The following is a 27098-nucleotide window of genomic DNA, read 5'->3' as shown; positions in this document are numbered from 1 at the left end:
CTCAAAATACAACACTGCCCCCTTTAAGACAGAAAATTGAGCTTTAGCTAACTGGCTTTTCAAAGACGTCTAGAAATGCACACGTTTTGTGCTCTTGTAGGAAGTAATCACTCCCACATTGCTGACTACAAATGATCTATAACTGGGCTAATAACTCACTAAGTATATGAACAAATGATCTATAACTGGGCTAATAACTCACTAAGGATATGAACAAATGATCTATAACTGGGCTAATAACACACTAAGGATATGAACAAATGTACAAATGTGCACATGTCGCTACACATCTACTCACAACTGCCCATGCTGTAAAAACAGTCCAGTTAAAAGTGAATGGCACATATCCATATATGGCAATGCTATTTTTGCATATCGGCCTACTGCAGCTCTGATTGGTTATGGTGCACAGGTTTGTGTAGAGCCATGCCTGTCAATGCAATAGAATCCTAGTCCGATGTGCTTCTCTGCGCGCGCTAATATTTATTCTGCGCGGCAGTCCCGGGTAGCTGCGCGCCCACACAGGGGTTGATAAGAGAAACGTGTGGATATAATACTGTATTTTGCTGTGTCAGACCTAACTCTCTTTCAGGGGGGTGGCTTAACACAAAAACAGCTTTAAAGTTATATTATAGATTTCAGCATTTCTCTTTAGTAGTTTCCAGGGGACAGGAGGGAGAACAGCTTAAGAAGGAACAGGGGGCAGCATCCAAAGCAAAGCAGGGCGAAACAAAGCCACTCCATTCAGATGGAATGCTAACTAACACTGACATTGATATGAGACACTACCAAAGGCTTACACAGGAAGGAGGGGGCAGAACAGGAAATGGCATACTCATACCTCACCAAAGAAGAGGAAGTGATGTTTGATAGTTAGGCCCTATGTGAAGAGAGGACAATAATACCACCTCTAATTTGTGCAGATGGAGAGCAAAAAAATGGTCACGATTTCAACATGAGGAATATTTTCCTTGGAGAACGTTTCTAACAGTCTGAATCCTACACTTTATTTGTGACAGCCTCCAGCGTCCCATTGATTTGGGAGCATCTCTAATATGCTGAGATGCAAAAGCACTCAGCTGTCGAGTGATTGCTGCTGCAGCTTTCTTTCTCTAGTATTTTTACATGTCTGCTATGGAGGTCTGGGAGGCTGAACGAGGGAGGGTTCTGAGAGGAGAGACAGAGGGGGGGAATAGAGAACGAGCCTCTAATCCTTTCATAACGTTCTGCTCTCTCTGAATCCTCTCAGCAGGCTAGGGTGAGGAGGAGGTCGCTCCATCTTAGAACTGTTACTAAGACAAATATCACTCTGCTCACTCACTCCAATGTTGTCCTATCCAGCATCTAGTGACTACTAGTATACTGGTCTACAGTTCAGACTTCCTAGCAAAGCCGTCTAATGACTACCAGTTTACCCGACTTTGCCAGAGGATGAGCCTATCTTACCCTGGGAGGGGTGTCGTCTGTGGGGGCCTTGTCAAGGGGCAGGGCCTTGGGCTGGGGGTAGGACTGCGGGTCAGTGCGTGCGGGTGATGATGGTGCAGGGTGATGGTGTTGCTCCTGAGAGCACAGGTGGAGGTGTGCAAAGCTAGGGACGATGGGCTCACTGAAGGAATGGGAGCATGAGACGACGGGGGGAGCGGCCAGGTGGGACCACTGGACCTTCCAGAGACAGAGACAAACGGGTGGTGTCAGAGGGGGAGGACACATTGGGAGGAGTGGGGAGGTTTGGGGGAGGAGGAGGGAGACAAGAGAACAAGACCACAAACCCAAGCAGCAGACAGTGATTGGATACTGAAGCTTCAGGAAGCATCACAATGGGCGGAGTTGTCTTGAGACCAATGGGAAGTCTTAGGAAGTCAGATTGACCATTTGATTGTTTCACATCACAGACAGCCAATGACTGCTCCACCCGTTTTGATGCTCATGACGATTCAGTCCCAACACCAGGTGTGAGAATGAGCATGGATCACATAAACAAGGCATACACAGATCAGCTACTGTAGCATCATGCATAGACAGTTAGACACAAACACTCAAATAACGGCATGCGCACATTCAAGGATACTTAACTAAGAGGAGATGAATCCAATAGGGACATAGCCATACTAGGTTTATAACTGAATTTATTCCCTTTCCAATTGATTTCAAATATGCACTGAGAAGCGCTCAGACAGGAAACACCAAAAACATTTATCACTCAACAAATGACTTTTCTGTAACAAGCCCAACACGCCTCATATTTGTCTCTAATGACGTGTCACTAACGAGAGAAAACTGACTAATGCATTTAATGGCTCTGCTAAATCATTTAGCAATCAATTACATCATCATCATCACCAAATTCCACACTGTTACATCTAATTACCATGACATTGTCCAAAAACAGAATGTTTCCCTGAATGGTGCCCTGTGACATTAATGACTGTATTCACGCTGGGTTGGTTGAGTCTCTGAGCAGATGATATTAGTAATATACTGAGTCACTGTGAAATCAGAAAGACGAATTATGGATGTGTTTGTGGTGTTTAGCACACAGTCAAGATGTACATGTAACAGCTCTACCTTTATAAAAGGAGTCACCAACATGGCAATGTACACACACACTCACACAATAGAGGAAGCAGTCAGAGGTAGAGCGAGTGGGTAAAGCTGATATTGAGCAATGAGTGGCCAGAATAGAAGCAAGCAGCTTGGACCTCGTAATAACACAGTGGTGGAGGATAGGCTGTCACCCAGGGAAGTATCAAAGACGATGGAGTTACCTATTAAGGTACTAGAAAAGGCCAACTATGTCATCAGTAAGGGACAGAGAACAACACCCACATTTCTCCACACTGTGAAAGAATTCAGCTAGAACAGAGGCTAGAAGAGAGTTAGCGAGGGGGAAGAGATAGTAAACACAAGAACAAAAATCTACGGTAGCTAGTAAGACACCACTACTGCAGATACACAACCCGGAGAGAGAGCGAGAGAGAGACCACCCTGTTAGAACTACCTGGAAGGAAGAAGTGATTGGAAAAAGTAGAGCTACGGAAAAGGGAAGAGTAACGAGAGGAGGAATAAGCAACTGGCGATCGGCCATCTTGGTTGTTGTGGTTACCTGGGGTTCCATGGGCCTTTGCATGGAAGGCTGGACAGCAATGGGGGTGTTTCCATTGGCGATGGTCTCGGCGGCGCGGGGAGGAACCGGGGGCTGAACCTTAACCTGGGCGGCCTGAGGAGAACCTTGGATGTTCTTACGGTACCTCTCATCAGCCTGGAGGGAAAGAGAGAGAGGGACAAAGTCATTAACCATCATCATGACAAAGAGGATCGAGCCACAGCAGCAGTGAGAGGGTCAGAAGTAAGAGATTTCAGGTGGTCTTTTGAATGACCTGTTATACTAAAGGGCATTATCATCATTTTCACAATTTCACAGTATTATTCCAACCAGTGTGGAAATATATAAAACACAGGACAATCACGTTTTTGACTGCACTGGGCGTTTAATGTTTTATGTTCATAATAATTTAGTTTGGAGAAGAGACAAATATAAAGAAGAGTTTTCATTTCTCCAAGGTGCTGTATTTCCATCTGACAACAGGGGTCTCCATTTGACAACAAAACCCAAACAAGGACACTTCCATGTACACTTGATTGGACAGATTGGTGAAACGCTAATATATTGCCATCTGAATGTAGAAAGGATATGGGTAGGTAGCTTGGACATGCATTTTCCCAGGCCTGTATCTGTAGTTTCTTTAGAGGCCTCATCCTGAGCAGGAATAGTAACATGACCACTACAGTGAAAGTACCTCACACCAGAAGTCAAGCCACAGACCCCACATAAAAATGCACACCTTACAGCAGTTTATAACTGTAGCGTCGTGGCAATGAAGCTTGGGTTCACCTCTCCAATTGGCCCAGGCATGGGGGCCTTTGGGGTCAGGGGTCAGTTGCTGTGGGGACTTGGTCCTCTCCTGGATCAACAGCTATGGGGACATGGTCCTCTCTTGGATCAATAGTTGTTATGGGGAATTTGTCCTCTCTTGGATCAATAGTTGTTGTGGGGACACAGTCCTCTCTTGGATCAATAGTTGTTGTGGGGACATGGTCCTCTCTTGGAACAATAGTTGTTGTGGGGACATGGTCCTCTCTTGGGTCAGTTGCTGTGGGGACATGGTCCTCTCCTGGATCAATAGTAGTTGTGGATACTGAGACCTGTTGGTGGCTGGCTGCAGGAGTTTTGGCTGCTGTTGGAGGAGCAGTAGGTAGGTCTGTTCCTGCTAAAGCTGCTTCATGGCCTTTCGCTGCTACTCCAGCTCCCAACACTTGTTCTACTGAGTGCAGGGAGGTGTGGTGGTGCATCATCATCTAAACTTGGCCACCCCATTGAAGCATGGTGTGTGCTGTTCCATTTGAAGTAGTTCTGTATAAATAAGGGCTGGTGTCTTTATGGTACAAGCTATATCCATGTAATGAGGGAAATGTTGAGTGGGTTTGTATTTTCACTGGGACCCAATTATCCTAAATGTTTAAATGCTTCGAAAATGTTTACTATTACAATATAGGCCAAATATTGGTTTAAAAATGTAAAAAGTAAAAATGACTGAGCTAAAAGCTGATGATGCTTAAGAAGACATGAGGGAGACAGTAAGACATTGGTTGAGAGAGAGAAACGATGACAAGCAATGGTGGTGTGAAGTTGAAGGGATGTGGGTGATCATATCCTCACATTATCTAATGTCCTCGTCAAACCCCTGGAGGAACAGAGGCCTTCAACAACATACACAGTGTTAACATGTTGCCACGCAGATCCGCTAACAACACACCATCTCAGCAGAGTTAGGAACATTGGTAGAGAAACAATGAAAACCTTATCTTCCTGTTGGTAGGACACTCCCACATCCTGGTGACATCCTCAATTAAGGACTGTAATAAACATTCTGGCTCCCCCAACTCTGCCCAGAGAATGAATAACTCCAACCTCAATAGTTGGCTCCATTCAGATATACTGTGATATACTCTAACTAGATATTAAGAGTAGGGTGTGACAATAAATCCATTTTTCAACACCCTACTACAGAACAAAACCCATAGACTGCAAACCACTGACTTAGAAAGCTAGAATAACAGATGGATAATGGGAGATATACAGTAACAGTCCAAAGTTTGGACACACCTACTCATTCAAGGGTTTTCTACACTGTAGCATAATAGTGAAGACATCAAAACTATGAAATAACACATATGGAATCATGTAGTAACCAAAAAAGTGGTAAAACAAAACAGATTCTTCAAAGTAGCCACCCTTTGCCTTGATGACAGCTTTGCACACACTTGGCATTCTCTCAGCCATCTTCATGAGGTAGTCACCTGGAATGCATTTCAATTAACAGGTGTGCCTTGTTAAAAGTTATTTTGGGAATTTCTTTCCTTCTTGAGTCAATCAGTTGTGTTGTGACAAGGTAGGAGTGGTAAACAGAAGATAGTATTTTACCAAATAGGGCTAAGTCCATATTATGGCAAGAATAGCTCAAATAAGCAAAGAGAAACGACAGTCCATCATTACCTTAAGACATGAAGGTCAGTCAATCAGGAAACTTTCAAGAACTTTGAAAGTTTCTTCAAGTGCAGTCGCAAAATCCATCAAGAGTAATGACGAAACTGGCTCTCATGAGGACCGCCACAGGAAAGGAAGACCAAGAGTTACCTCTGCTGCAGAGGATAAGTTCATTACAGAGTTCACGTAACAGACACATCTCAACATTAACTGTTCAGAGGACGCTGCATGAATCAGGCCTTCATGGTTGAATTGCTGCAAAGAAACCACTACTAAAGGACAGCAATAAGAAGAGACTTGCTTGGGCCAAGAAACACGAGCAATGACCGGTGGAAATCTGTCCTTGGAATGATCAGTCCAAATTTGAGATTTTTGGTTCCAATCGCTGTGTCTTTGTGAGACGCAGAGTAGGTGAACGGATTATCTCTGCATGTGTGGTTCACACTGTGAAGCATGGAGGAGGTGGTGTAATGGTGTGGGGTGCTTTGCTGGTGACACTGATTTATTTAGAATTCAAGGCACACTTAACCAGCATGGCTACCACAGCATCCTGCAGTAATACGCCATCCCATCTGGTTTGGGCTTAGTGGGACTATAATTTTTTTATAACAGGACAATGACCCAACACACCTCCAGGCGGTGTAAGGGCTATTTGACCAAGAAGGAGAGTGATGGAGTGCTGCATCAGATGACCAGGCCTGCACAATCACCTGACCTCAACCCAATTGAGATGGTTTGGGATGAGTTGGACCACAGAGTAAAGGAAAAACAGTCAACAAGTGCTCAGCATATGTGGGAACTCCTTCAAGAGTGTTGGAAAAGCATTCCAGGTGAAGCTGTTTGACAGACTGCCAAGCGTGTGCAAAGCTGTCATCGAGGCTACTTTGAAGAATCTCAAATATAAATATATAAATATATATTGTTTAACACTTTTTTAGTTATTACATGATTCCATATGTGTTATTTCATAGTTGTGATGTATTCACTATTATTCTACAATGTAGAAAATAGTCAAATTAAGAAGAACTCTTGAATGAGTAGGTGTATCTAAACTTTTGACTGGTACTGTATAAAATGCTAAAAGAACAGATGGATAATGGGAGATATACAGATGGATAGAAGAAGATAGATAGGCTTACGGAGTTCGGTCTCACCAGTAGCATGGCCTGTTCATGGAGCAGCTGCTGCTGCAGGATCTCCAGGTGCCTCTGCTCCTCCTCCAGCTGGCGACGGATGTACTCCTGTCAATCAAACCACACACACAGCAAGTGTCAGGGGTAGACTACAAGTATCATGAAAGAAACGGTTGTTGATAGAGAGTTCTCCTACCTGCTCCCGGTCAGCCCTCCTTTTCTCCTCCTCAGCCCTCCTGCGCTCCTCCTCCTCTTTACGCCGGCGTTCAACCTCTTCCATGCGCCTCTTGTCATCCTGCTCTCGGCGACGCTGCTCGCGCTCCTGCTGCCTCCTCATCTCCCGCTCACGACGTTGTTGCTGTGGACGACCATAGGGGGCGACAGAGCAGGCGTCAGGAGCAGACATCACTATGCATTAACACTCCGAGCTAGCTAGCTCTCTTGTTTCTGGTCACCATATCTGGCCTTTATGAGATAAGCTAGCCATTTCTTATTGTGAGCATGTGAGATGCTAGTCTCACTTCCCAGGGTTCACGGTTGGTGGACTACACTACGTATGTGCCATGTTTTACCTGTAAGCTTACCATCACCACTTCAGTAATACTGGCAGGCTTCTCAGTTGGTTAAATAGTGTTGATTTATTGCAGCCATCTCTATGAATACAGTAAGTAGCTCTACACCATTATAAAATGGGTGGGTCTAATCTTGAATGCTGATTGGTTAAAACCGCATTCCAGCCGGTGTCTATTCCACAAGTTACCACTGGCTAAATCTATGACGTCAAAATGCCTATTTACTCTGTTCCATCTGACTGCGTAATCCACTGTCTCATCAACCCAGCCAGCTTATTTGCAGTCTTTCCAGCTTCAGTTTGAAGTGATTGTGTTACTGTATCTATGTCGTTGGCTAGCTCCTCTGAACGACAGTATCCTGACGAGTGAGTACATTTTCTATGCCAGGCGAAGTCGTGCCTCATCAGCTTATTGTTATGGATGTATCCAAATAAATGTCACTAGAAAACAGCTTAAACACATGCTAATGCAGCTACTTTGCTGTTATGCTGGCTGCACTTTTTGACACGACTGTAAGTTAGCTGTAGTTGGCTAGCTAGCAAGCAAGGGATAAGAACGTTGCCAGCCAGTATGGCAATGAAACGTTTAGAACGAACGACTGGGTCGCGCCCATAAATCGAGAACAAAAAGACGATGACAGGAACGCGTCTCTAGCAACCCTAGATTTGTGTCGGGGTTATATCTTCTGGAAGGATGAAAAAGAATCAAAAAAAAAAAAATCATGACCTTCTTTTAGGGAAAGAGGATCCTTTTGTACATGTATTAAACTGAGTTTGACCAATTGAAAATCAAACAAAAAAAATTTAAAAAACAAAATGTTTTAATAAATTATCATGACGGAAATTGGTCGAAGTGACGGAGAACTTTAACCCTTGTGTATGGGATACTGTATGGGGGAAATTATGGGAAAATGTGTGATTTTGAACTATTCTACACTGGAGGAGCACTCGGCTGTTATATTTTCTGACTCAATTGTACAGGTTATGTGTCTTTAAAGAGGTTCCAACCAGATAACTTAGACATGGTAATATCATGGGGACTACTGCATATAAGGCATGGGTCAGGGAATTGCCTGTGCCGTTTTCTGCAGACTAAAACAACCGGAAGCTCTCTCTCTCAGGTTCTAGTAGCTAATGACTGAGGAAGAAGTCTTTCTGACCCAGCCTCCCAGAGAGGATAAAATAAAGACAGACAGAGCCCTGTGGTCTTCCTCAGAGAGATAAAGGCCAATTAGGAAACACAGCCCAGAGGGCCAAAGGCTGCACACAAATACACTAATCACTACACATTACTATAAACACAACACAGAGGGGGGAGACGTCTGTGAGGAGTGTATTGACTGCTTTAGCACACACACAAAAACACGTTATGCACACATACACCATTTATGCAAGCTGCAGAGTAAAAGGATCAAACACACACCATTAGACAGGGAGAGAAAACACACACAAACCATCTTAGACACACACACTCTCTTTCGTACCTCCTCCAGCCTCCTCCTCTGCTCCTTCTGCTGCTCGATGCGTTTCTGCCTCTCTGCCAGTAGTTGGCGCTTGTACTCCTCCTGCTCCCGGAGCTGCTGCTCCTGCAAGAGCTGCTGTCTGCGCAGGGCCTCTGAGCGCTCCTTGTTCTCTTGCTGCAGACGGATGAAATCCCTACGCAGGGTTGACTCCCCTGGTTGGTTCACTATGGAGCTACAGGACAAAGACATACATTAGTATGGAGCACGATGGAGCTATGGACCAAACAAACACTTTAGCTAACGCATTTGCTATTAGTATGTTGGCTAGTTTTTGCCATAGGTACATGTGGGTTAGTTACCTGGGCTCCCCCTCCTGCTCCTGAGCTTCCTCCTCCTCTTCCTCACTCCCGCTGTACTCATACTCGGTCTCATCTAGAGAAGAGAGGAACGATGAGAACGTTTAAGTTAAAAAAAAGTATTGTGAAGAAGAGGTTTTGGAGAAGTGTGTGTGCATTAGTATGTCTAAGACTCACCCTTCTCCCCCCTCTTCTTTTTGGTGCGGTCGATGTGGTCTTTGAGCTGGATACGGACCTGCCTCTCGTTGGGCTGGTCTCTGATGAAGGGGTGTTTCAGCAGCTGGTCGGTGGGGGGGCGCTGAGTGTAGTTCTTCACCAGGGAGCCCTCGATGAAGCTGCAAAACTTCTTAGACCTGAGGAGAGGAGGCATTTGTTACTTTTATGAGCTTATGCTAGATCTACCAGGGGATATCAGCTGAGCTATTTTTTTATTTCATCTTTATTTAACTAGACAAGTCAGTTAAGAACAAATTCTTATTTTACAATGACGGCCTACCCCCTCCCCTAACCCAGACGATGCTGGTCCAATTGTGCGCCGCCCTATGGGACCCCCATTCACAGCCGGTTGTGATACAGCCCAGGTTCGAACCAGGGTCTGTAGTGACGCCACTAGCACTGAAATGTAGTGCCTTAGACTGCTGTGCTACTCGGGAATGAAGGAGTTTCACCAGTGTCATTGTTCACAGTGGGATTGTAAAATGGTGGTTTAAATGTCTGAAATCATAACAGCAGAGATTAGTCACACACCATTTCTTTGACTTGAGTCGAGGAGGAGGGTTTCTGGGGATGAGGAAGAGAGCTCTCATTGGATGCATATCGCACAGCGCTGGAAGACAAGACCAAACACAGGTCAGACAGAGGAAAACAAACATAATTTCAACCAGGTTTTCCATCTGGGACAAATAGTAGTGTAGAAGTCCAATAGTAAAATGGCTGTACTTACGAGGAGCTCCCTCAGCCATCTCTATAGCTGTGATTCCAGTGGACCACAAGTCACTCTGCAGGAGAAAACACACTATGAAAGATATGGACACAGCTACCATTGTGTGTGTGTGTGTGTGTGTGTGTGTGTGTGTGTGAATGTGTGTGTGCGTAAATCTATGCATGCATACGTCTATAGGATGGTAATTACCACCCTCTCTGGTCCTGACAACATCAGCCCCAACCTGCTACTGTACTGTCCCATCAGCCTACACAGCCACATACAATGGCACAAACGCAAACAGCTATCAATCCACCAACTCGACACACCGCTGGACACTGACAGAAAGCAGCATGGTTTTATTGAGCGCATCTTACTCTGTAGTCATAGGTGGCGTCTGGGTTCTCGTCACAGGCGATGACCTCGGGCGCCATCCAATAGGGCGTACCAATGAAGGTGTTCCTCCTACCCACTGTCCGGTCCAGCTGGGCGCTCACACCGAAGTCCACTGGAGGAGGGGGGAGTAGACCGGTCAGAACCAGTTCAAACTAGTTTAACCCCCACATATCAGACCAGCTCCATGCAGTTTAAGCCAGCGTAAACCAGTTCAAACCAGTAATAAAGCAGTCCCAGTTCCAATCAGGCCAGCTAAAACCAGGCTAACTTGAAAACAGTTTAAACCAGTGAACTCACCTAGTTTGACCTCTGCGTTCTCAGTCAGCAGCACGTTCTGGCCCTTGATGTCACGGTGGATCACATGGTGGGCGTGCAGGTGAGCCAACCCCTGAGGAGAGACACAGTCATAACAGTCATTTATTGTTTTTTAACCTTACTTGTAGAATCTCCAAAGCTCAAAAATAGGAAGAGTTGGGGCTTCTAGGGCAATTCAGGCAGCTGATTGAGTAACTTTTTACTGAAGAAAGTGTTTGTTTTATATTGTGTTTTGCTTTTCATGTATATTGATGTGTATAGTGTATATTGATGTGTATTGATGCATGTCTGATAGAAGGTTCATCTGTAAAAGACATTGGTCTCAGCATGACTCCCTTTCAAAATAAAGGCGACATAAACAAATTCAAATAAGCTACAGATCCCAGCATGCAACAGCAGGGGAACTTGTAGGCCGTAAATGTGGACTCACCCTGAGGATCTCACGAGAGATGTAGGCGATCCAGTCCTCCTTCAGTGTGTTGCCCTTGGTGTTCTTCACAAGGTCTGTGATGGAGCCTGCACCACAGAACTCCATCACCAGCTAGAGACCCAGAGAGAGAGAGATAGAGAGAGAGAGAGAGAGACCCAGAGAGAGAGAGAGAGAGAGAGAGAGAAACCCAGAGAGAGAGAGAGAGAGAGACCCAGAGAGAGAGAGAGAGAGAGAGAGAGAGACCCAGAGAGAGAGAGAGAGAGAGAGAGAGAGACCCAGAGAGAGAGAGAGAGAGAGAGAGAGAGAGAGAGAGAGAGAGAGAGAGAGAGAGAGAGAGAGAGAGAGAGAGAGAGAGAGAGAGAGAGAGAGAGAGAGAGAGAGAGAGAGAGAGAGAGAGAGAGAGAGAGAGAGAGAGAGAGAGAGAGAGAGAGAGAGAGAGAGAGAGAGAGAGAGAGAGAGAGAGAGAGAGAGAGAGAGAGAGAGAGAGAGACCCAGAAAGAGACAGAGAGAGAGATAGAGTAACATGCATACATACACAAGCACACACAAAACACACTATGCAGCCATTATTATTAACAGTGTAGATGTGAAAGATTAGAGTCACAGCCGTGAAAACACTAGACAGGGTACTTGAGTCTTTACTGGGAGAACCACTCACTCTCCTTCCTTCTCTCTCCCTCTCTCTCTCTTTTTAAGAAAACTATAGATGGTTGGCAATAAACCGGGAGTAACCCTGGTCTAGCAAATTCTAGCAAATTATAGCTCTCTCCCCTACTCCATCCCTCCTCCTCTCCCCCCCTTTAGTTTCTTGATGTACCTCCACCTCTGAGAGAATACAAAAATACCCAGAGTTTGACAGGGGCCATCAAAGGTAGCACTTTCAGGCAAACACACAGGGACTGACTCAGAGAGAAGGGAGGTGAGGAAGGGGGAGTTCAAACTTCACCCAATCTTTAGAGGATTGGAGGAGAGAAGGAAGGGTGGTTTGTGGAGGGTATGCATCAGTGGAGGCTGCTGAGAGGAGGACAGTTCACAATAATGTCTGGAACGGAGCCTTTGGAACGGCATCAAACACCTGGAAACCCTGCGTTTGATGCATTTGATACCATTCCACTCATTCCGCTCCAGCCATTGCCACGAGCCCGTCCTCCCCAAATAAGGTGCCACCAACCTCCTGTGGTATGCATGTACCCACTACCCACTCACTTGTGGAGGGATATGGGTGGGTTGGAGTTAGGTTGGTGGCAGCTATGGTATCCATATCAACAATTTTGCCCTGCTAGAGTTGCCCCGGTCAACTATAAGTGCTGTTATTGTGAAGTGGAAATGTCTAGGAGCAACAACGGCTCAGCCGCGAAGTGGTAGGCCACACAAGCTCACAGAATGGGACTGCCGAGTGGGACAGAATGGGACTGCCGAGTGCTGAAGAGCATAAATATTGTCTGCCCTTGGTTGCAACACTCACTATGAAGTTCCAAACTGCCTCGAAGTAAGCACAATAACTTGTTGGCAGGAGCTTCATGAAATGGGTTTCCATGGCCGAGCAGCCGCACACAAGCCTAAGATCCCCTTTGACAATGCCAAGTGTCGGCTAGAGTGGTGTAAAGCTCACCGCCATTGGACTCTGGAGCAGTGGAAATGCGTTCTCTGGAGTGATGAATCACACTTCACCATCTGCCAGCCCAACAGACTAATCTGGTTTTGGCGGAATTCAGGAGAGCGTTACCTGCCCAAATGCATAGTGCCAACTGTAAAGTTTGGTAGAGGAGGAATAATGGTCTGGGGCTGTTTTTCATGGTTTGGGCTATGCTCCTTTGTTCCAGTGAAGGGAAATCTCAATGCTACAGCATAGTGGCATTCTAGACAATTCTGTGCTTCCAACTTTGTGGCAACAGTTTGGGGAAGGCCATTTCCTGTTTCAGCATGACAATGTCCCTGTGCACAAAGTGAGGTCCATACAGAAATTATTTGTTGATTTTGGTGTGGAAGAAAATCAACTGGCCTGCACAAAGCCCTGACCTCAACCCCATCGAACAACTCTGGGATGAATTGGAACGCCTACTGCGAGCCAGGCCTAATAGCCCAACATCAGTGCAGTGCCCGACCTCACGAATGCTCTTGTGGCTGAATGGAAGCAAGTCCCCGGAGCAATGCTCCAACATCTAGTGGAAATCCTTCCCAGAAGAGTGGAGGCTGTTATAGCTGCAAAGGGGGGACCTACTCCATATTAATGCCCATGATTTTGGAATGATGTTCGACGAGCAGGTATCCACATACTTTCGGTTGTTTAGCGAGCTACCTTTTTTCCCTGTTGGACTGTGCAGATTGATAAGATATCCAATTTCAGTTTGTGTGGTTGTCGATTTAGCTTTCTGTAACTTTGTAGCGAGCACGGTCTGCATGTGTAGACGCATATTGTGTCATGATTGCAAGTTGTCCCGATATCTTTTCCAACAGTCCCGTTATCTGGTGTTAATATCCATTCTGGAATGCCCTTCCGTCCAATCAGAAATGAGTGTCAACAATGCTGTGGTAAAAATCTACATTTAATTTCTAAATACTTTCTACCTATTGTTAGTGTGGCATGGAGTGTGTTTTTTTACCTAAACCTCTTGCGTCATCCATATGATGTAAATCCGACGCAGTGACGGAGAACTTTAACCCCTGAGGCTGAGGGAAAGCGGGAGGTAAACCAACTTACCCAAAGCTGGTCGTCGTGTCCTGGGGGGCTCTTCTTGATGAAGGCTCCGTAGTAGGTGGCTATGTTTCTGTGGTGGGAGTACTTCTTCAGCATATTAATCTCCAGTTTAATCTCCTCCTCTTCATCCTATAAAAGAGTGCAGGAGAGTGAATGAGGGAGACCATTAATTGAGTTAATGGCTCCCAGATGACCTGATAACAGTTTAATCTGGGAGCCCCCAAGACAAATAAACAACCAACCAACCACAAGTCACACACACACACACACACACACACACACACACACACACACACACACACACACACACACACACACACACACACACACACACACACACACACACACACACACACACACACACACTTCCTAACAAGCTATTTGTTTAGTTTATGATGGCTTATGAGATGACACTCCATGGTTGTTTACCACTCTTGGCATTCTTCAGACTAAGTTTATTGTAATCATGACAACAACAATAACCGAACAGGCTGGTATTTATTCAACCACATTATGAGCCTAGTAAATACCACAATTTATTGACTTTCAGTCAAACCGAGACTGTTGAAGAGCATGGCAGTGAAAATAGCGCATTCTATATCGTACAAGATAATGGAGTCTAATAAACCAATATCACACACACAGTGTGTAGGATTCACTCATAAACCATGTCAGGCATCCATTCGATGAGAAAACATCGATTCAGTGTCATTTTTAACAATAGTCCCTCAACATGTGGTCTTCCTGTTGGTAGAATGACATGACATTTCCCCTGCCTGGTTTTATCATTCAGAGAGGGGGGAGAGAGAACGAGACAGAGAGAGAGAGAACGAGAGAACAAAGAGAGAGAGAGAGAGAGAACGAGAGAGAGAGAACGAGAACGAGAGAGAACGAGAGAGAGAGAACGAGAACGAGAACGAGAGAGAGAGAGAACGAGAGAGAGAGAACGAGAGAGAGAGAGAGAACGAGAGAGAGAGAGAGAACGAGAGAGAGAGAACGAGAGAGAGAGAGAACGAGAGAGAGAGAGAGAACGAGAGAGAGAGAACGAGAGAGAGAGAGAGAACGAGAGAGAGAGAGAACGAGAGAGAGAGAGAACGAGAGAGAGAGAGAACGAGAGAGAGAGAACGAGAGAGAGAGAACGAGAGAGAGAGAGAGACAGAGAGAGAGAGAGAGAGAGAGACAGAGAGAGAGAGACAGAGAGAGGAGCTGACAGACAGAAGCGGTTGGGGTTCTGGATTACAACTGCTCAGGCAAGGAAATATGACATCATCTCTCTCCTCTATCTCACCTTCACATCAGTCTGCACTCTCCATAACCTCATCTCTCATCACCCATCTTCTCTCACTGTCCTTCGTATGCCCCACTTTCCTCATTGTCCTGATGCTATAATCACCATTCTAACTCATGAAATGGTGGGAGAAGGTGGTATCAGACATAATACAGATAGTATAACACAATGGAACAAATAAGGGTGATGTGCAACCCTTTTTCTTACTGGGTGCAGAGAATGATGCAACACCTCTGCCAACCAAGATACTGCTGGGAGAGAGGAGAGAAAGCACGAGAAAGAGAGAGAGCACAAGAGAATGGAAAGATGGAGAGGCTGTGTCTGAATCAGGGCTTTTACTAAGAACTTCTGACTACTATTGAATCACAGTGAATGATAGCCACCAACAGCAGCCTTTCTGCTAGGTTAGAGGAGCAGGCCTCTAGATAGTACAGCCTTCTGCTCTGCCACAAGTAGACCTAATGTGATTAGAAGTTATACAGTGAGACACAGAGAGGCAGGGAGAGGTGTGGTAGGTAGAGAAAGAGCAAGAGATGAAGGGAGAGAGGAGAGATGGGTAGTGATGGGAAAGAGAGCAAGACAGAGAGAGATGGAGCAAGACAGAGGGTGTGAGGGAAAGCAACCAAGAGAAAAAGGGCAGCGATAGGAGGGAGAGAAAGAGGGACAGAAGAGAGAGACAGTGGTCAAGAGAGGTGAAGAGAGCCAAGCGGCTGAGCGCCTTAGACCCCTCCCATAATCCCACTGCACTTCAACTGAACCTTCTGAGAGGAGGAGGAAAGAAAAACAAACTCTCCCTCCCTCCCCCCCTCTGTGCTGTATGTAGAACAGGATGTGGTATCTGGGTCAGGGCACATATGCTGAGATGAGCCTGTAGAGTAAAGTGAAGCTATAACTATACTGGAGCTGTCTCTAGATCTACTGTAGTATGTTCTATACAGGAACACACGTACATGGTAGGGAGCTTGGCCAGAAGTACTAGGCTGACAATACATGCTTCCATCCTAGGCATGCTTCCATCCTAGGCATGTTTCCATCCTAGGCATGCTTCCATCCTAGGCATGCTTCCATCCTAGGCATGCTTCCATCCTAGGCATGCTTCCATCCTAGGCATGCTTCCATCCTAGGCATAGACCCTATAACTGGTGTGCACCACCGCTACACACCTCAATGATGCTACCTGATTCTGTTTCTTCAAGTAGTAGGCTACAACAACACAGTTCAACAAAATATACCGAAAATACCTCAAGTAAAAAACAGATGTTTTCTGCTGACCAGGAGTTCCTGGATGGCACATATCATATGTCCTGTCGGTTCACTAGACTAGCTTATCTATCCCCCTGCAGGACAACCAGAGAACATTTTCAAAAATAAACAAGCTACTCCAACCAAACTAACTCTCGCTCCTGGCAAACACCCAAACCTCAACGGAATTGTTTCTTTTACAAAACGGCTTTAAAAAAACCTCTTCTCAGAAAAGAGCTGATGTGTGTAAAATATCTCTAACATGTGTAGATCACCAGTAGGACTGTATAGCCACACGGCAATACTCTCATTCTCTGTGCTCCTACGTACATACATCCTTCTCCCTGTCCTAATCGCTATTCCATCCTTTCTTTAGTCTCCATTTTGCAACGTTCACATGAGAAGTGAAAGATTTGTGTTCAGATGTCTTTTCAAACCAATTATTAGAGACAGGGTAGGAAGATGCTCCGTCGTATAGACAAATACAGTCTAACATTTGCTTAGTGACAATAGCCTGGGTCTGTCTTTCTGTTCAGGCACCATAAGGCAAATGGGTGGAGGTAGACACTTAACACACACACCTCGAAGGCAGGCTGACTTCACAAGACATGACAGGGGGTCCATAGAGGCTGTGTGCAACCCTCCTCCAGAGTATCTGAACGCCAGACCTCTCAGCACTGCCTAACGATGCCCTGGGCTACATAAAACCTCCTCCATCCAGCTCCAAACACAAACTCAGCTTTGTGGCATGAAGAGGAAAACACGGAGGTTGAAGACCTACATTCATATAAGCCTGATATTATGTCTATTTCAGGAGGAAAAATATTGACTAGGGGAATTGGGGAAAGGAGAGAGAGCAGGGGGTGGTGGAGGTTTATCTTGGCGACTGTTGCTATCCTGCTACAGTATTTGTGTTTTGGTTCAAATTAAAGACATACTGTATCTAGGGTCTCGGATGCAATAAAACTCAACTTGGGATATGTCCCAAATCTACATGGGCTAGAATGTGGCTATAGAGTATTTATTATTAAGCATAGTTGGATCATTGAGTCAAGTACTAAAGATCTATTCTGTGATCCAGATTTTGACTTGATTCGGTCTTGACATAATGTCTGACAAGGGATGTAATTTGTGTATCTAATGGTTTGGGTCTTAAAAAGGAAATGTCTCTCTGAGGAGCCTATTGGAGGGAATATAAAGTCTAGAATGAGTCCAAGGAAGTATTAGACTGTGATGTTATAAATCAACAGATTATTCAGGAAGTAGTCTATCAACACTGGGAACCAAAATGGAACTGTTAATGAGTGGAAGTGAATGTGTGGGAGCAAATGGACAACCAAGTAAAGCTATGGCAACTACCAAGTAAAACTGTCAGTCAAACCAGCTCTCTGTTAAATCACACACAAAGCTCTCCCAATCGAGCACCAGCTTACCTCTGTGACGTCCATGACCTTGATGGCCGCCAGTTGTCCTGTCTTGACATGTCGGCCCTGCAGAGAGAAAAAGAGATGAATTAATGACGTCATTTCAACCCTGACATGCAAAGTATCCATATGACGTAGTTTCAGTCAGAAAGACCTTGAGTGCTTGATCCCAGACTAAGTATGGGTGATTCCTTGATTACTAACCATGAGTTATTACTCTACATGATGATCATGGAAACACCAGACATCAGATACCTAAGCAACAACCCAGTCCATATCATCAGCGCCATGCTTTTCTCTTTTCAGCTGAAACCAGTCTTTAGTTACCTCACAATGTGAATGACTCTAACCACTGCAGACTTCAATGACATCATATTTTCTGTTAACAGAGGAAGCAGTAGAATAGAGGGGACCACTCTGCAGTGAAACTGCCAGACAGAGAGAGGGTCAGTGAAGGGTAGGGGAATAACACTGCTGCAGGATTGGGTTTTCTTTGTCTGAACCGGCGACACCTGAGCTGGACCTGACCCCCCCTGTCTAAAATGGGAGAGTCCGGGAGCTGAGTGATGAGGGATTAACCCACTTCGGCTCGGCAGGGGAGGGGGTAATGAGGGGGTCACAGGCTTTGTTGGTCTGACTGGAAGCAGACTAGTAGAATGACTGGAACAAAGAAAGAAGTGGGTTCACAACCTTGCATTAAAACATTGCATTTTCTACTGCTTAAAAATCATAATCACAGTAAGCTAGTTGTAAGAGAGAGAGAGAGAGATGAGAAAAAGAATCCCAGAGTCACGACAGATCAGTTGTATGGGCCATATGTCAGTGCTGAGTTTGGGAGTCAGTCTCACAGTGCTAGTCTTTATCCCAGAATGCTTTAGTCTCTTCGGTGCCCTGCTTGGAGCAATCACCATGACAACCTGTTCTACCACGGCTTTTAACAGAGAGGGAGGAGAGAAGGCTGAAGTAGAGGAGTGACAGGTTTAGTGAGTGTGTGTGTCCATCCTCATCGCTTGGCAACCCTGCCTGAGTCGCACTAGACAGGACACAGATTTAAAAGCTCTGCTGAGAGAGGACTCTGACAAAGACACCCCACCAAGGGCAGGGATCTCAGCCAGGCAGCAGCAACACAGGACCTCCCAGCACAGGGCCCAACGAGGTCCCTACCAGCTACCATACAGACTGCACCACAACACCCTTGGGCTGCCCAGGGATACGCCAGACCAGAAAGGCCCTATAAATGAACCACACACTCCCTATCAAACAGGACTGGACTAACTATTTCCCTGTTTAATGACAGGCAGGGTGTAGGCAGCTGTGGTCCTGGGGGGGTCCTGTCTGGGAAAGGGGGTAATCTAATCTGGAGATCTGTCTAAGGACTGTGGGGATTAAAGAATGTCTCACCAGTCCACATTACACAAACACACATAGGGACAACACAAAGAGCAGCCTGTTGTAAGCATAACAGAAAAAGTCCCATCACTGTTATATACCAATAAACTAAATTGCAGAGATACAATTCCTATACTGTTCTTGTATTGAATTGGTCTTTCGATAATGGTGCAGAATGGTCATCTAACAGCGGTGTTACCTTGACAAGACCTTTAATGTGAGAAGGCTTGGCTGAAGTCCAGTAAATGGCTTCTATCATTGAGGCCACTCCAGTCATGAGTCTCTCTAACTCCTATCAGTGTGCTGTGAGGCTTTCAGTGGACTGTAATGGACTCATTTGGCTCGTGTGTGTGTGTGTGTGTGTGTGTGTGTGTGTGTGTGTGTGTGTGTGTGTGTGTGTGTGTGTGCAATGGATGACTCAGCTAAGCTGGTATAATGGCCACACATGCTTGAGGAAGATGGATGCTGCAGTTAAATGGAAGCTGATGGAAGTTGACCACTGGCGTCCTTCACTCTGAGGGACCACTATGTACTCAGACACACACACACACACAAACACACAGTACAAGTCAAACTACTCATTCAGGGGTTTTCTTTATTTTTTACATTTTCTACATTGTAGAATAATACTAAAAACATCAAAACTATTAAATAAAACATGTGGAATCATGTTGTAATCAGAAAAGTGTTAAACAAATCAAAACATATTTTAGATTCTTAAAAGTAGCTATTCTTTGTCTTGATGACAGCTTGCACACTTGGCATTCTCTCAACCAGCTTCATGAGGTAGTCACCTGGAATGCATTTCAATTAACAGGTGTGCCTGGTTAAAACTTAAATAGGGGAAGTTCTTTCCTTCTTAATGTGTTTGAGCCAATCAGTTGTGCTGTGACACGGTAGGGGGTGGTATACAGAAGATAGATTTTGATTTGGGAAGGTCAGTCAATCCGAAGGTCAGTCAATCCAGAACATTTCAAGAACTTTGAACTTTTCTTCAAGTGCAGTTGCAAAAACCATCAAGCGCTTTGGTGAAACTGGCTCTCATGAAGACCGCCACAGGAAAGGAAGACCCAGAGTTACCTCTGCTGCAAAGGATAAGTTCCTTAGAGTTACCAGCCTCAGAAATTTCAGCCCAAATAAATGCTTCAGAGTTCAACAGACACATCTCAACATCAACTGTTCAGAGGAGACTGTGTGAATCAGACCATGGTCGATTTGCTGAAAAGAAACCACTACTAAAGGACACCAATAAGAAGAAGAGAATTGCTTGGGCCAAGAAACATGAGCAATGGACAATAGACCGGTGGAAATCTGTCCTTTGGTCTGAGGAGTCCATATTTGAGATTTTTGGTTCCAACCGCCATGTCTTTGTGAGGCGCAGACTAGGCGAACAGATGATCTCTGCATGTGTTGTTCCCACCGTGGAGCATGGAGGAAGAGGTATGATGGTGTTTTGCTGGTGACACTGTCAGTGATTTATTTAGAATTCAAGGCATACTTAACCAGCACGGCTACCACAGCATTCTGCAGTGTTACGCCATCCCATCTGGTTTGCGCTTAGAGGGACTATCATTTGTTTTTCAACAGGACAATGACCCAAAACACACTTCCAGGCTGTGGAAGGGCTATTTGACCAAGAAGGACAGTGATGGAGTGCATCAGATGACCTGGCCTCCACAATCATCCAACCTCAATCCAATTGAGATGGTTTGGTATGAGTTGGACCACAGAGTGAAGGAAAAGCAGCCAACAAGTGCTCAGCGGCGTCTGGTAAGGCAAGGGGTATCGATATCAAAGGAAGTCTTGAGCTATTCCTTGCCTGGAGGTAGGGTTTCTCATAATAAGCTGTAGACCACACTACCTACCGAGAGAGTTTTCACCGGTATTCTTTGTAGCTGTTTACATACCACCACAGTCAGAGGCTGGCACTAAGAAAGCATTGAATGAGATGCATTCCGCCATTAGCAAACAAGAAAACACTCACCCAGAGGCGGTGCTCCTAGTAGCCGTGGACTTTAATGCAGGGAAACTTAAATCAGTTTTACCAAATTTATATCAGAATGTTAAATGTGCAACCACCTATACTCCACACACAGAGACGCATACAAAGCTCTCAATCTATTTGGCAAATCTGACCATAATTCTATCCTCCTGATTCCTGCACCAGTGACTAGATCAATAAAAAAAGTGGTCAGATGAAGCAGATGCTAAGCTATAGGGCTGTTTTGCTAGCACAGACTGGAATATGTTCAAGAGATTCCTCCAATGGCATTGAGAAGTACACCATGTCTGTCATTGGCTTCATCAAAAAGTGCATCAATGACGTCGTCCCCACCGTGACCGTTCGTACATACCCCAACCAGAAGCCATGGATTACAGGCAGCATCCGCACTGAGCTAAAGGCTAGAGCTGCCGCATTCAAGGAGCGAGACTCGGAAGCTCATAAGAAATCCCGCTATGCCCTCCGACGAACCATCAAACAGGCAAAGCATCAATACAGGACTAAGATCGAATCGTACTACACCGGCTCTGTGGCAGGGCCTGCAAACCATTACAGACTACAAAGGGAAGCACCGCCGAGAGCTGCCGAGTGACACGAGCCTACCAGACGAGCTAAACTACCTCTATGCTCACTTCGAGGGAAATAGCACTGAAACATGCATGAGAGCACCCGCTGTACCGGAAGAATGTGTGATCACGCTCTCCGCAGCCGAAGTGAGTAAGACCTTTAGATAGGTCAACATTCACAAGGCCTTAGGGCCAAACGGATTACCAGGGCGTGTACTGCGAGCATGCGCTGACCAACTGGCAAGTGTCTTCACTGACATTTTCAACCTCTCCCTGTTCGAGTCTGTAATACCAACATGTTTTAAGCAGACCACCATACTGACTGTGCCCAAGAACACTAAGGTAACCTGCCTAAATGACTACCGACCCGTAGCACTCACGTCTGTAGCCATGAAGTGATTTGAAAGGCTGGTCATGGCTCACATCAACACCATCATGCCAGAAACCCTATACCCACTCCAATTTGCATATCGCCCCAACAGATCCACAGATGATGTAGTCTCAATTGAACTCCACACTGCCCTTTTCCACCGGGACAAAAGGAACACCTATGGGAGAATGCTATTCATTTACTACAGCTCAGCATTCAACACCATAGTGCCCTCAAAGCTCATCAATAAGTGAAGAACCCTGGGACTAAACACCTCCCTCTGCAACTGGATCCTGGACTTCCTGACGGGCCGCCCCCAGGTGGTAAGGATAGGTAACAACACATCTGCCATGCTGATCCTCAACACAGGGGCCTCTCATGTGTGCGTGCTCAGCCCCCTCCTGTACTCCCTGTTCACTCATGACTGCATGGCCAGTCATGACTCCAACAACATCATTACATTTGCAGATGACACAACAGTGGTAGGCCTGATCACCAACAACAACGAGACAGCCTATAGGGAGGAGGTCAGAGATCTGGCCGTGTGGTGCCAGGACAACAACCTCTCCCTCAACGTGATCAAAACAAAGGAGATGATTGTGGACTACAGGAAAAAGAGGACTGAGCACACCCCCATTCTTATCGATTGGGCTGCTGTGGAGCAGGTTGAGAGCTTCAAGTTCCTTGGTGTCCACATCACCAACAAACTAACATGGTCCAAGCACATCATTACAGTTGTGAAGCGGGCACGACACAACCTATTCCCCCTCAGGAGACTGAAAAGATGTGGCATGGGTCCTCAGATCCTCAAAGGGTTCTACAGCTGCACCATCGAGAGCATGGTTGCATCACTGCCTGGTATGGCAACTGCTCGGCCTCCAAGGCAAGGCACTACAGAGGTTACCAGTACATCACTGGGGGAAAGCTTCCTGCCATCAAGGATCTCTATACCAGGCGGTGTCAGAGGAAGGCCCTAAGAATTGTCAGACTCCAGCCACCCTAGTCATAGACTGTTCTCTCTGCTACCGCATGGCAAGCGGTACCGGAGCGCCAAGTCTTGGTCCACGAGGCTTATAAACAGCTTCTACACCCAAGCCATAAGACTTCTGAACATCTAGTCAAATGGCTACCCACAACCTCAAACAGTCACACTCCAAACTCCACTATGGCCAAGACCAAAGAGCTGTCAAAGGACACCAGAAACAAAATTGTAGACCTGCACCAGGCTTGGAAGACTGAATCTGCAATAGATAAGCAGCTTGGTTTGAAGAAATCAACTGTGGGAGCAATTATTAGGAAATGGAAGACATACAAGACCACTGATACTCTCCCTCGATCTGGGGCTCCACGCAAGATCTCACCCCGTGGGGTCAAAATGATCAAAAGAACGGTGAGCAAAAATCCCAGAACCACACGGGGGGACCTAGTGAATGACCCGCAGAGAGCTGGGACCAAAGTAACAAAGCCTACCATCAGTAACACACTACGCCGCCAGGGACTCAAATCCTGCAGTGACAGACGTGTCCCCCTGCTTAAGCCAGTACATGTCCAGGCCCGTCTGAAGTTTGCTAGAGAGCATTTCGATGATCCAGAAGAAGATTGTGAGAATGTCATATGGTCAGATGAAACTAAAATAGAAAAACTCAACTCGTCATGTTTGGAGGACAAAGAATGCGGAGTTGCATCCAAAGAACACCATACCTACTGTGAAGCATGGGGGTGGAAACATCATGCTTTGGGGCTGTTTTTCTGCAAAGGGACCAGGACGACTGATCCGTGTAAAAGAATGAATGGGGCCATGTATCGTGAGATTTTGAGTGAAAACCTCCTTCCACCAGCAAGGGCATTGAAGATGAAACGTGGCTGGGTCTTTCAGCATGACAATGATCCCAAACACACCCTCTGGGCAACGAAGGAGTGGCTTCGTAAGAAGCATTCCAAGGTCCTGGAGTGGCCTAGCCAGTCTCCAGATCTCAACCCCATAGAAAATCTTTGGAGGGAGTTGAAAGTCCGTGTTGCCCAGCAACAGTCCCAAAACATCACTGCTCTAGAGGAGATCTGCATGGAGGAATGGGCCAAAATACCAGCAACCGTGTTTGAAAACCTTGTGAAGACTTACAGAAAACGTTTGACCTCTGTCCATGCCAACAAAGGGTATATAACAAAGTATTGAGATAAACTTTTGTTATTAACCAAATACTTATTTTTCACCATAATTTGCAAATAAATTCATAAAAAATCCTACAATGTGATATTCTGGATTTTTTTCCTTCTAATTTTGTCTGCCATAGTTGAAGTGTACCTATGATGAAAATTACAGGCCTCTCTCATCTTTTTAAGTGGGAGAACTTGCACAATTGGTGGCTGACTAAATACTTTTTTGCCCCACTGTACATGTACATGGGGGCACATTGACTCTGTACCGGCACCCCCTGTATATATATATATATGTTTTTTTTTACTGCTGCTCTTTAATTACTTGTTACCTTCATCTCTTATTCTTATCTGTATTTTTTGAAACTGCACTGTTGGTTAGGGGCTAGCCGAGTAAGCATTTCACTATAAGGTCGCTGCATGTGACTAATACAATTTGATATGTGGGAACTCCTTTAAGACTGTTGGAAAAGCATGCAGCGTGAAGCTGGTTGAGAGAATGCCAAGAGTGTGCAAAGGTGTCATCAATGCAAAGGGTGGCTACTTTGAAGAACCTCAAATATAAAATAGATTTTGATTTGTTTAACACTTTTTTGGTTACTACATGATTCCATAGTTGCGATGTCTTCACTATTATTATACAATGTAGAAAAGAGTACAAATAAAGAAAAACCCTACTTGGAGGGAGGGAGGGAGGGAGGGAGGGAGGGAGGGAGGGAGGGAGGGAGGGAGGGAGGGAGACAGACAGACATTACATACATAACATACACACTATGAGCATGAACACACACCCAGTACAAAGCAATATCCTGTGCTTATTGCCTATTCAGTCTAGCCTCTTTCCCTCACCTTGAGAATTTGTAGAACACATTATCTCTCTCCTAAGGCTTTTTTGCAATTAAGTGTATATGAGTTTGAGAGAGAGACTTGGGTACAGAGGTAGCGGGGGAGAGATGGAGGAGAGGGAAAGGGAAGAACAGAAAAGGGAAAAAAAGAGGCTGAAGGCCAAGTTTTTCTGCTGATCTAAGCGGTTTTCCAGCAGAATCTGGGAAAAGACTGTCGACTGGACCTAATCACAGCTCCTCCCCACACACAAAAACATGCACAAACTCTCAGATACCGCCATAGACTGGGTGCATACGGTAGGCAGGGCTGGTATAGGTGCTCTGACTGTCATGTCAGTGTCAGCCTTTGGCTGTGTCTCAATGAGCTGTCTCTCACTCGCTCACTCTTTCCCTCCTTCCCTCACTCTCTGATTCAAGGGGTTTGGTTTCAGGCCTCTTTGAAGTAAAATAACCCACAAATGATTGGCACCCAACCAGCTCACTTTCAGAGGTGTGCGTGTGTGCGCGTGCCTGTGTGTTCTCTCCCAGACCAATCACCGGAGGCCAACTTCACTATGACATCATCCTCCTCTCAGGTTCCTATACTCCAGACTTTCTTGAGTCTGCCTTCTGTCTGCCTAACACAAACAGATGCTCACACACACACAAACAGGAGCATGCTCACACACACACAAAAAGGACAATAACCCCCCCACCATGTGAGTGTTTCTATTTTCTGTGCATTAACTTCCCCATAACTTGCTCTATGACCAGTCTCTGTGCCCTACTGATAAGTTTCCAGTCTATGCTCTGCCTTTAGTCAGTCAAATATAGGAGGTAGTGGTTAGTTTGTCTTACCTGCGGCTTGAATTGAATAAAAATAAATGACATAAAATAGACTAAAGTCCACCGTCTCAGTTGACTGTGCAAAACTTACATATTAGACCACAAGCAAACCATTTTGGAGTGACTTCCACCATAATAGAAATTTCACAAAACCTTGGTCATGTTCCAACAGTTTTGAAAGGCCTGTTTTCCTTCAACCTTCTAACTCCCCCTCCAGTAATCACCAAGGGAAGGAGATGTGGTAATTAAGCCTTCTAGGACTATGGGGACCAGACCCCTTCAGTTAATAAGATAATCATTCTGGGAGTCTGACCTCTGACCCCAGCACACAAGGGGTTAATCTAAAGTCCTCATTAAAAGGACCAGAGCACCATTTGGCTACTTGTCTGGTCGACCTCCACAAAACCCATCCCAAACTAACTAACATTACCTCTTTTCTACAAATGGTGGAGCATTAATTATTATCCTATGCAGTAAATAATGGTGACAGTCAAGGACTGATTGGAACTAGTTAACCTCTCTTGGGTAGGGGGCAGTATTTTGACTTCTGGATGAAAAGCGTGCCCAAAGTAAACTGCCTGTTACTCAGGCCCAGAAGCTAGGATATGCATATAATTGGATAGAAAACACTCTAAAAGTTTCTAAAACTGTTAAATAATATCTGTAGTATAACAGAACTTATATGGCAGGCAAAAACCAGAGGAAAAAACATCCAGAAAAAGAAAAAAATCAGCCCACCACTGTTTCCAAAGGCTGTCATGTTTAATATGAAGGGAAAAACTCTCAGATTGCCATTCCTAGGGTGTCCACTAGATGTCAACAGTCTTTAGAAAGAGTTTCAGGTTTGTTTTTGGAAAAATTAGCTAGAATTTGTCGTTTTTCTAAGTGGCTCCCATTTTGGCTGTAGTGTTTTCATGCGCGTGGATGAGAGCGCGTTCTTTGTTGTTTATCTCCGGTAAAGACAATAAAGATTCTCCATCTTAAATTTGATCATTTATTTACGTATTAGGGTACCTGAGGTTTGATTATAAATATTGTTTGACTTGTTTGGAGAAGTTTATTGGTAACGTTTGGGATTCATTTTGTATGCATTTTAAAGGAGTGAAACCAGTAGATTATTGAATGAAGCGCGCCAGCTAAACTGAGTTTTTGGGGATATAAAGA

At 45.3% G+C, this 27098-nt stretch overlaps 1 protein-coding gene across 12 annotated transcripts in view; it reads right to left on the bottom strand.

Annotated features, from left to right (window-relative positions):
• Positions 1-27098, bottom strand: part of LOC139380785 (mitogen-activated protein kinase kinase kinase kinase 4-like) — a 95642-nt gene that overhangs the window by 28382 nt on the left and 40162 nt on the right. For 3 of the 12 annotated variants that reach the window (XM_071123802.1, XM_071123810.1, XM_071123812.1), the window contains exons 3-17: positions 17793-17849; positions 13833-13958; positions 11132-11242; positions 10684-10774; positions 10368-10498; positions 10012-10066; positions 9816-9894; positions 9246-9421; positions 9072-9144; positions 8734-8944; positions 6875-7036; positions 6685-6786; positions 3104-3259; positions 1447-1662; positions 842-880 (exon numbers count right to left, since the gene is read on the bottom strand). In XM_071123802.1, the coding sequence (XP_070979903.1) occupies positions 842-880; positions 1447-1662; positions 3104-3259; positions 6685-6786; positions 6875-7036; positions 8734-8944; positions 9072-9144; positions 9246-9421; positions 9816-9894; positions 10012-10066; positions 10368-10498; positions 10684-10774; positions 11132-11242; positions 13833-13958; positions 17793-17849 (1785 nt within the window). Of the gene's footprint in view, positions 1-841; positions 881-1446; positions 1663-3103; positions 3260-6684; positions 6787-6874; positions 7037-8733; positions 8945-9071; positions 9145-9245; positions 9422-9815; positions 9895-10011; positions 10067-10202; positions 10259-10367; positions 10499-10683; positions 10775-11131; positions 11243-13832; positions 13959-17792; positions 17850-27098 lie in introns of those variants that run through there. The other 9 variants (XM_071123805.1, XM_071123806.1, XM_071123807.1 and 6 more) reach the window with 6 other exon arrangements.

Source organism: Oncorhynchus clarkii, chromosome 22, assembly GCF_045791955.1.
Source record: "Oncorhynchus clarkii lewisi isolate Uvic-CL-2024 chromosome 22, UVic_Ocla_1.0, whole genome shotgun sequence".
Lineage (NCBI taxonomy): Eukaryota > Metazoa > Chordata > Actinopteri > Salmoniformes > Salmonidae > Oncorhynchus > Oncorhynchus clarkii.
Note: the sequence above shows the minus strand (reverse complement) of the source record. Positions and strands in the feature narration are given on the sequence as shown.